Raw genomic sequence first — 11,103 nt, 5'->3', positions numbered from 1 at the left:
AGCTGTAGGAAATGTTGCTCTCAGGTAGCTTACATTTAAATAAATAAATCACAATCCGTGATACATTGATACATTTACCAGTATAGCAATTATTATACTCTTGCTTTTGTTAACAAGCATTAATAAGGTCCCCATTGACTTCCATAGTCATAGTTCAATAGGCTACTATAGAAGTCAATGGCTACCAGCAACTGTTTGGTCACAAACATTCTTCAATATATCTTCTTTTTTGGGAAAAGACAATGTAAGTCATGGAGGTTTGGAACAACTTGAGGGTGAGTAAATGATGGCAGAATTTTCATTTTTAGGTGAACTAGCCCTTATTTTAAAGAAAGAATACAGGCAAACCCTAAAATCCTCAAAGGATTTTAGGCTGTTTTTATGCTATATGTGTTTGCATATAATGATGTGAGTTAACAACAGTTTTCGACAGGTATGCTTCATTTATTGACTCATTAATATCTCATATAGAAAAAAAAAATACCTGCAATGTATTTCTGTGACATTATTTGACACTTTTTGGTGCAGTCAGGTCGAATTGTACAGGACAAAGGTTAGCAGTTAGTTACATCCATAAACTGGGGTATGTTGCAATGAAATAACAACAAAATCTAGAGGAAATTCTTCTTTGGACAGCTTCTACAAAGTTATAAGTGCTCATTTGGCAGTACATAGGAACATTTCCCCTGCTTTAGGTGTTTTATTTATGTTCTGAGGTCCCTTCAGTTCATGTCCCATGAATTTTCCCAGTGGAGTTTTAGAAAGAATCCTGATAGGAGAAGAAATGCATGCAGATGAAATGGCTTCTGAAATCACATGACTGTGCAGGTTTTTGCCTTGGTCTTGTGTAGACGTGACACCGAGGCCAGCTCAGGCCTGTTAGATACATGTGAAGTCCTCTTGGTGGCTCTGCTGGACTTGATGCGCTTCACATTCTTGTTGCTTTTACTGATGCAGGCCAGTGTGGCTATGTGAAAAATGTCCCTCACGCTGTTCTCCGACTGCTGCGCTGAGCACTCGATGTAAGGAGCCGAGATCAGCTTGGCCATGTTTGAACCCTAAAACAAATAATCAAAGTACACTTAATATGACTATATGCTTAAATACTAAATACTTGATTTCCAGTCATCTAATGCGATCTGCTAATCAATGTTAGATTTAATGTTAATTTTAAAAAACTCATATAACCTAAGCTACTTTCAAAGCTAAAGTTTAGCCAAATGTTTCATTTGTAATGCATCAAGTGAATTTTAAGTATAATGTACAAGTATATGATTGTGTGCAACAATAACGATTATTTTAATGGTTTGCAAGCTAAGAATCTTAAAGTATAAATATGAATATACTATTATGCATGTTATTATAGCCCAGGTTTAAAATTCAATGCTGCCAAGAGGTCCTTGGTTAAATTAAGCTTACTAAATACTTACTTTAATACTTAAGCTACTACTAAACTAATACTACGATACTTCCAATACTATGCTAAGGATCTAATTGCATTATTTTCTAGTACAAGCTTTTGAAATGATATGTTGCATCTGTCCTTTTTTTTATTAAAGGTATAAAATATTCTTTATTCACCTGGTCATATGATGAAGGGATGTCATTGGACAGCTGCACAAATGTGGCCAGGTCTGCACGCAGGTCTGACTTGCATCCAACCAAAAGTACTTTAGTATTGGGACAGAATTCTTCGATTTCTCCCTTCCACTAAATGATTTAAAATGTAGTGTTAGATTGATGACAATCATGAAATCATATGTATTAAAAAAAACTTGTTACTAAACCTTTATTTATTTATTTTTATTTTTTAATAAAGCAAAATATAGGGTAAACGTACCTATTAAGCTCACCAAAATCTACATTGAGATATTTTTAGTGCATAGGATATTGGTTTCAGTTCAAAAAGTTAAGTTAAAATAAAATATGAATCTCTCACACAAAAATATTTAATTTGATTTTAAATGGCAAAAGCATTTCAATTAAGATATACATCATTAAATTCAAAAAGTCTGGCTGTGCCTAATAGGTTCATTTCTGTACCCTTTAAGCACACCCCTGTTCCCATTAAGCCCACATCATGTTTTATTAAAAAATTCTTGTTTACTGTATTTTAAGGAAAATTTTTAAAGAATAATTGTGAAAATATATTTTTTTGAAGGTACAAAGTCAATCACAAAAAAAAAACAGAACACCAAAATCAAGCAACAAGGCATTCAAGTCGATCAGTTATGTGTTCATAATTAAGTGTCATCTGAGCACATTGCAGCATCTAGACTAGTCCACGTTCAGCTAAGTAACACATTCAAAAATCAGATAAAACAAACCAATAAAACATTTCATTCATGGGGATGAACACAGAAACTAGCCTCACTATGAAGCCTCTTGTTAAATGGATGTCAACGTATCTATAGTCTCTTAGGAATACACTACGCAATTTTTGCCCCGATTTTCCACATATTTACAGTCTGGAGAAGTTGATGCTAGTTGCCAAAGATCAGAGAGAGTCTGCAGATTTGAGTTGACAGAATCCATAGAAAATCGATTAACTTAACTTAAAGTGACTACCATCAGTTAATATTTAAAATCTGTTTATGAAATATTTACATAGACGTTCGATGTGGAAGAGCTTAAAGAGAGCACACTGAGCTTAATGGGAGCAGCAAACATTTTTTAATAAATTTAATGTAATATTTATTAAAATGACAGGATTTTTGCTAAATAAATAGTCTAGGTCATGTATTAAGTTCATACCTATTTTAATATGAACAACTATTTTTAACAATATCTATGAAATGATACTTTTTCTCATTGATGTCACACTGAAACTGTGTGATTTTCATAGTCGTGCACCCTTTAAGCTCACCTTAAAATAATATGAAATCTTTAAAAATTACAGCACTGTAAAATGACAGACCAGCAATAAACTGTAAATTTATCATCTTATGGCTGTAAAAGTACAAGCCAGTAATGCCTGTGACGTAATATATTAACATAGCACACAGTCTTATACAGCTAGTCAGCTAACTGTGTTCTGTAGCATCTGCGCTATGTTGCTAAAACTATCTTTTTGATCTAATGTAATTATTTCCCACATCCATATTCCAGGTTATAATATGCAAAAGTTTGAACATTAATTTCTAAAAACATAACATTTTTAAATTGAAAATTAGAAATGTTGCCTTGGCAACTAACTTAAAGGGGTCATTGGATGCCCATTTTACACAAGTTGATATGATTCTTTAAATTATAAAAAATTCTTACAAATTCCTCTATCTTTAAAATTTCTCAATGGTAATGTAAAAAACACCTTTTTTTACCCTGTCAAAATCAGCTCTGTTTTTAGCAAGCCATTCTAGTCCATGCTGCTTTAAATGCTAATGAGCTCTGCTGACCCTCTCTTCCATCGGGTGACGAGCAGTACTGTTAACTTCAGCCGCGAAACTGGCTAACTAGCACATTATTAGGAAAAGGATTTGCAAAGATTCATAAAAGTGTCATCTCAGAACAGCCTGATTTGAGAAAGGGGATTTTAAAATAGGGATTTAAAAAAAAACACTGGGTGGATTATTATCATTATAGGATGGATGTGTACACACACTTCCAACACACATTTATGTTCAAACAACTTGTAAAGTGAATTTTGCATCCGATGACCCCTTTAAAATAAGTTTAAGATGAAGTATTAAAATAAAAATTTAAAATCAAAGTTATTAAAATAAATATATCATAATATCAGTAAAACTAAGTGTTAACCTAAAATTAATTTCGAAGGCCATAATATAATTATGTTTTTTCAAGTAATCTTCTGTATAATACTGGATTGAACTGTTTATTTGGAAAATGACAGGCCCCACAAATTCCTTTCTACATTGTTTATATAACATCCAGTGATTCTAAACCATGTTTGTTATCTCAGCACCCATAAAAATCTGATTGTATAAAATCAGATACTAACACATTTATTTTGTATAATTTAATTTTTTCCTTCTAGTGGAGAAGCCTAGCATACAGTATGGTGACTGCAGTCCTAAAATCAGTCCTGATGACATCAGCATATAGAGTTGGCACAGATCACTAGTCAGTGCGAGCACCAAAGCACCCCAAAACAGCTAATTCTTGCTCTCTCAAAACCTCTTGCCTCCCAATGACATCAGAGGTTACAAAGCATTCTGTGGCACAAAGGCCCTCTGATTCTGAGACCCAACGTAAACAAGCTCTTACTGGTTGTCGTTCTCCCCCTCATGTGATAGTCAAAGGATCAAAGCCCTCCCACACATTCCCACTCTCAGTCACTGGACTCTTCTCTCAAATGTCTGGACTTTTGTTCTCATTACTACAAAGATGGGGCTTGTGAGAATATCACAACCACAATTCAGAGCTACAACAGTTTGTAAACATTCAGCATTGATGAACAAATGTCTTTAAAATCAGCTTACCTTCCTTAGCACATTCTCCAGAGTCTCCGGTCGACCGATATCAAAACAGATGAGAACTGCATCAGCGTCTGGGTAAGAGAGGGGGCGCACGTTGTCATAGTATGGAGACCCTGCAAATAAACACAAAAACACTGTACTAATAAATAAATTAATACTTAACATAAAACAAATAAATCTGTACCATAACAGTACAACGGTACAACAGATAAGTTAAGCAGTGTTTTAGTATGATGTATTTATGCAGCTGAATTGTTTTAAGGTAAATTGCTAATAGATTTATTCCATATGCACACTTTGCTGAACCGTTGCAATTAACTCTTATTTATATTCCCAAACTCTTTAACAGCCTGTATTCAATTTTATTGTACATTTTTCCTTTATATTATAGCTTTCATTTGTCTTTTTCATTTGAATTTTATTTTGAGTTTTAAAAAATGTTATGTGCTTTGGTCATTTGAGTTATTTTGAATATTTCTGTTAAGCTTTAATCTATTTTTATTCCAGCTTTAGTCATTTTAGTACTTCAAATTATTTATTTCATTTAGTTGCCAAGGCAGCATTTATATTTTTCCAAGTTTTTTATCTAATAAATTATATTTTATTTAAGCTTTATTTCAATTACCAAAATATATTATTATTTTTTTAATAGTTTTAGGGGTTTTAAAATAAATAAATAATAAATAAAAGATTCTGGCAAACATGGCTACTTAATGCAGTGTGTCAGAATCACATCTGTCCTGGAAAGTCATCAGTGAGGAGTATTTGTTTTTATAGCATGCATTTTGTAGAACAACATCCCCATAAATTACAAACACTACTGTCATTTTACAGTAAAAAAGTCTTTCAAATAAAAAGTCTAAATATTAAAATATTAAAAAGTCTAAATATTAAAAGTCAAAAGTAAACAATATTTTTCCTTATCTATTAATTTATTGAAAGTGAATCTTCTAAGGACATTGTGTTTGACTGATACTGGTTGATTTTCTGTGGGGGTCCCTGTGCAAGTCACTGTCCCGCTATAGGAAGACAGCATATGTACTCATGATTCAAGCCCAGTAAATTAGGTTACAGTGCTATTCTGGGAGGTGAGTGTTGAATCTGCTCTAGAAAGTTTTTAGGGCTTGAAATGAGTTCAAACCTCAGATCATTAGCCATCATTACTGAAATATTTAGAGGTCTCATTTTGAAATGTCTGGCCATTCTGATAAAAGGATGGCGAGCAGCTTCATGGGTTGCTCACAAAAACATAGATGAGGAGGCAAAAGATGATAACTGTAAATTCAAATTACATATATAAACAGATTTCACAATATATAAACAACTGTGTTGTAAGAAATCGTGCTACGATCACATACTACCTACATATCTGTAGTTTATTTTGAGAATAGTATTACCTAACATTAACAACATTCATCTGAGTCATTCTAGAAGTGTGGGAGACAAGAGTGAGTCTGCAGTGAGAACATCATGGGCAATCCATGGTGAGTCTGTATCAACTGGATTGGGCTAGTTTACTGTACACTCTTAAAAAATCAATCTTACAGTTAGAACCAAACACAGAATTACAGCTTGATTCAGTTGAAGTCCCACAAAAACTTTTCATTCTCTTTCATTTCTTCAACCATGGTGTTTACAAAAGAGAAATGAGTGCAACATGAAGAGCTTATAACTGTTTACCTGAACTGTAGATAACTCAAGATGTCCTTATAAACATTGCTTTTGATAAGGAAAACCTGAACCCAAGTCGAAACTAAAACCTTCATTTTTGTAGCTATGTGAATAAAATGTGAAAATTGTCCATTAACACTCACTTTTAAATGTTTGCTCCTTCGCTTAACTGCTCAGTCTGCTTCAACCATCATCCCACACACAATTTATACTTATGAATTTCATTTGCCTACAGATGAATCATATAACTAACACAAATCTCTGTGATTCTCACCCAGTCCCAGTCCACCAGAAATGGGAGGAGGTTCATGGCCTTTAGAAAACTATAGCCCACAAAGCCCAATACCTCAAAAAATGCATTACAGCTTCTATAACCACTAAGAAATTCATATGTGAATGTGTGTGGAGGCATATGATGGAGGCTTGGATAAAAAATCTCTAATTTAATGTCCTCAGAGACATCAAATTAGCTGGCTTGTCCTCCTCTTACCTGAAGTATCCCAAAGACTGAGCTCAACTCTCAATGCGTCCACCTCAAAACTGGCTGTGTAGTTCTCAAATACTGTAGGAACGTAGTTCTGTCAGAGAAAAAGCAAAAGTTTGATATTTACCTAATCAAAACTATTAACTCAGGGCTAAAACATAATGTAAGTTTTGCACCCATGACATTAAAAATCGAATTAATTCACAGTCGTGACTTTTCTCTACAAACCTCTGGAAAGGAGTCTTTGGCAAAAACATTTAACAAAGACGTCTTCCCACACTGAGTGTCCCCGACCACAACTATTTTACATTTTAAATCGTGATGGTGATCCATCATGGACTAACTGAACCTCATCTTCATTCACTGTCGCTGAACATCAACAGTCTGTCCATGTTACAGCATGAGAGAAATATTCCAGTATCTCTGTTCAAAGTGCTCTAAATTGTCTTCAGTGCTCTTCAGGTTGTGATGAGGGTGAGTTATGTGTAAAGATGACCCTCGGCGTGAGGCGCATCCTCTGTCCGCTGCGCTGAGAAGTAAAGCGCTTCACCCGCGTCGCTCTGGACTCTGTGAAACATCCACATACTTGTGTGATGAGCGCAGCGCGAGACCGCCCCTCGAGTCAGCTCACAATCCGGCGCGCTCCAACGCTGCTAAAGAGATATTGTCAATACCATAAGAGAACACAGAGGTAGTTATAGACATAACATACGACTGGGATGTGATCAATTAAACAGCCAGTTTAGCCTAAATATTAAACTTTTTAACTAATAACTGTTAGTTACGCTATCTGTGTGGTGCCTAAGAGAAGCCTCGCCAAGGCAACTTTTATTCGATCAAAAATGAATACGAAATGCTATTACAATTTAAAATAACTGTTTGCATTTGAATGTATTTCAAAATGTAATCTATTCCCGTGTTGGCAAAGTTACATTTTCAACAGCCTACTCCAGTCATTATCTAATATGCTGATTTTCTTGCTCAATAAATATTTCTTCAAATTATCAATGATGAACCTTTGTGCTGCTTCATATTTTTGTGAACACCGTTATTTATTTATTTATAATATGATTGTTTATTCATTCATTCATTCATTAATGCATGTTTTCACTCACTCACTCACAGTTAAAGGGATAGTTCACCCAAAAATGAAAATGCTGTCATTAATTACTCACCCTCAGGTCATTCCAAACCCATAAGACCTTCGTTCATCTTCAGAACACTTTTTTTTGTTTGTTTATTGAATTTTATTCTGTGGAACAGTAGTACAAAACAAAAAGCATGCAGCTGTACAAATTTAGAACCCACCCCAACCTATCTCATCCTTGGTAGGCTTAAAAAATAAATAAATAATAATAATACAAATATATTAATTAATATTAATAGATAAACAAATAACAATAAAATAATTTTTGCTAATATTTTAGTAAAGAAGACACTACATTAAAAGCTGAATGCCATGAATTAACATTAGATACGAGAAGTAGAGAGTTCCATCGAGATAATGACCAACAAATACACAGTCCAGGTTCGTCTGTCGATTGTGTGAGGGGCGGTGTCACGAATCCGGTTCGTGGTCTTTTGTCCAACTGCCACAAGAGGTCACCTCTCTCCATCATATTGGCTCTCACACCACCACACAGACTGCCATATATGACCCTGGACTGCAATACCCAGCATTCATTGCACACAAGTACACACAGCTGTCTCAATCACACGCTCACACCTGAGAACCATCTCACAATCACACACCCTTTATAAACCATGGAATTCTTTTCACGGATCGCTGTGTATTGTTCTGTGTATAGCACTCCCCAAGTGTTAGCTGCCTTACCGAGCCCTTCTATGTTCATGTCTAGCTCTGAGTCTGGTACTGCATATAATACTCTCCCAGTGTTAGCTGCCTTACCAAGCCTTCTGTGTTCATGTCTAGCTGCATATAATACTCTCCCAGTGTTAGCTGCCTTAACGAGTCATTCTGTATAAGTCTAAGTTTAGTTTATTTTGTTTATAGTCTCGTTTCCTGTTTCCCTCCCTTGTATCGTGGATTTACCATTGTCTCACAGTTTTGGACTCTGTGTTTACATCGTTTGGATTATTGCTCAGGTTATCGGACTACCCCTCTTCTCAAGCCCTCTGGATATTGTTTGCCGATCGAGGACCCACGCATGCCCTAGGATTACTCTTGTGTCTTGCCCGTGCCATACCCGTTTGCTGGTGTTTTGACCTTGTCTGTTATTTGACTATGTTTATTAATAAAAGCTTGCAAATGGATCTGCACGTCTCGCGTCTTGTTCACCCCGTTACAGGCAGATTCCAACGGTTGACGAGCAATTTTTTTGCTGCTGTGAGAGCAGCTAACAGTAAAGATCTTTGTTGGATGGACAAGGTGAAGTCCCAAAAGTCATAAATGAAAAAATGGCGCGGAGTCAAACATATCTCAGTACCCAACAAATATGATAGGTAGTGAGAGCTGAGTCCAAAAAGGTGAGAGAGAGGGGCACTCCCCCCAAAAATGCAAAAACGTGCCTAAAACTCCTTGGGAACAGAGATTACACTTAGGAGAAGATGACAGATTCATATAAAAACATTTAATTGAAGTCAAGTAAACTCTATGCAGCAATTTCCAATGAATCATTTGGTGATTAGCATTTTTAGAAGACAATTTAAACATACCCTCATACCCGATCGGAAAATAAAACATGCACATCCTCATTAAGATTCTTAGCCCAAAGAGAAGTAATAGATAAAGGTTTGTATGAATGCTCAAGAAGAAAGAGATAGATGACTGAAGCAGAGGAGGGAGATTCCTCAGAAGGAAGGATTAGTTTGCGCAAACGGTGAACAGGCAGCTGAGAGCTCCAAGTTCCATTAAAAAAACAATCACATTCCCATGAACAATGGCAGATCAAACCAAGAACAAACCTTAATCTGCCAGCACCCCTTAATATGGTCCGTGGCGTAGCACCAACATTTGCCCCCATAGGCACATATTGACTAGGTAGTATTTCTATTTTAAAAAAAAGAATAAAGAGAGATAAAGAATACAACTAAAACAAATAAAATATCATAATCAGTAAGCGTACTGTATGCACAATGAACTATGAATTAAGAAGTGAACATTAAAGTGAACAGTGAAAGACACAGTCACCTAACCATTTAGAGCATATCTTCTCCGATTAGACAGCAAATGTCCAGCTGGAGTTCACTGAGAGTTGGTGGATGAATGGGATCTGAGAAAATCTCTTGCTTCTTCTGGGGAGTGTAGCATTTTAGGTTCACCTTGATTGAGAATGACCTTCAGTGTTGCAGGATAAAGGAGAAAATTCTGGATGCCAGCGTCTCTCATCTCCTTCCTAATTGGCGCAAATGCACTTCTTCTTTTTGCGGTGACCGGAGAAAAATCTGGAAAGAAAGACAGCATTGCTCCGTTGGAAGTTTTCACCAGGGCATGAAGTCTGGCGGCCCGCAGAATGAGCTCCCTGTCCGTGTACTGCAGCTGTTTTAAGATGAAAACCCAGGGTTTAGCGCGATCTGAGCAGAGCCTTGTGTACACGCGATGCGCTCGCTCCACTTCAATCTCTTTGCCTGCCAGAGACAGGAGCCACGTCGGTAGCGATCTTTTCAAAAAGCCCATAGGGTCGTCCTTTTCGGAACCTTCAGGCAATCCGACCAGATGCAGATTGCTGTACCTATTGCGATCCTGTAAGTCCACAACCTGTTGCTTGAGCGCGGCTACTCGCCTATCGTGATCTGCAACAACTTTCTTTTGTTCTCTCATCTCCCCTGTAAGAAGATCCAGTTTAGAGCATAGCGACTGATCAACTGACATGTGAGAAGCGAACTCGTTCCGCATCACTGTCAACTCGGTTCTTAGAATGTCCTCAAAGTGTGTAACAGTGTTCGCTATCTTGTCCATCATATCGCTCGCGGTCGGTGGCTTGGATTTCTTCTTAATCGGAGAAGCCGATGGAGACAACTCCTGATGTTTACGACTGCATGCCATCAGGTAAAGCTCCATCAATGAATAAAACTTAAAACAAAATGAAAAAATCTGCAAAAAGAGGCCAAATGTACGGAGCTCTACTCGAGTGTGACTAGGTTCATGAGCACATCACGTGACTTTCAGAACACAAATTAAGATATTTTTGATGAATTCCGAGAGCTCTCTGACCCTCCAAAAACAGCAACGCAACTGAAATGTTCCCAGGCCCAGAAATGTAGTAAGGACATCGTTAAAATAGTCCATGTAACATCAGTGGTTCAACCGTAATTTTATGAAGCTATGAGAATACTTTTTGTGTGCAAAAAAAAAAAAAAAGACTTTATTCAATAATTCTTTTCCCCCGCATCACCGTGCTCTGCCATTATCGAGAGTACCATGACGCATGCGAGTCCTGCTGCTGACGTAGAACACAAATATGTTGCACCTTGTTTACAAGCAGAGGAAAGCAATCTGCGTGCGTTGTGGTACTCGCATTAATGGCGGCGGACTGTCCCAGAAGAGAAGAA

The 11,103-nt window shown here is 36.5% G+C and overlaps 1 protein-coding gene across 3 annotated transcripts; it reads right to left on the bottom strand.

Annotated features, from left to right (window-relative positions):
• Nucleotides 1-427: 427 nt before the first annotated feature.
• On the bottom strand, nt 428-7,184 carry LOC306877149 (rho-related GTP-binding protein RhoE-like). Of its 3 annotated transcripts, none has more exons than XM_079428695.1 (5): nt 6,820-7,184; nt 6,598-6,685; nt 4,440-4,549; nt 1,582-1,710; nt 428-1,058 (listed from the first exon to the last, which is right to left on the bottom strand). In XM_079428695.1, exons 1-5 carry the CDS (start codon nt 6,925-6,927, stop codon nt 813-815), a joined length of 681 nt encoding a protein of 226 aa, XP_079284821.1. In that variant the 5' UTR covers nt 6,928-7,184; the 3' UTR covers nt 428-812. The 3 variants fall into 3 exon arrangements, with proteins under 3 accessions (XP_079284821.1, XP_079284822.1, XP_079284823.1); XM_079428696.1 differs by having other exon boundaries at nt 4,440-4,507; nt 6,820-7,160; XM_079428697.1 differs by lacking the exon at nt 1,582-1,710 and having other exon boundaries at nt 6,820-7,183.
• Nucleotides 7,185-11,103: the final 3,919 nt, after the last annotated feature.

This window comes from Barbus barbus (genome assembly GCF_936440315.1).
Source record: "Barbus barbus genome assembly, chromosome: 11".
NCBI lineage: Eukaryota > Metazoa > Chordata > Actinopteri > Cypriniformes > Cyprinidae > Barbus > Barbus barbus.
This window is presented reverse-complemented; position numbering and strand designations above follow the sequence as displayed.

Bases quoted from the DNA above. Each gene is read 5' to 3' on its own strand.
- LOC306877149 (XM_079428695.1), bottom strand. From the start codon at position 6,927: ATGATGGATCACCATCACGATTTAAAATGTAAAATAGTTGTGGTCGGG. The intron at 6,686-6,819 runs GTTTGTAGAGAA...TTTCTCTGACAG, and splicing joins CCAAAGACTCCTTTCCAGAG to AACTACGTTCCTACAGTATT. The intron at 4,550-6,597 runs GTAAGAGGAGGA...GTTTATTTGCAG, and splicing joins CAGTCTTTGGGATACTTCAG to GGTCTCCATACTATGACAAC.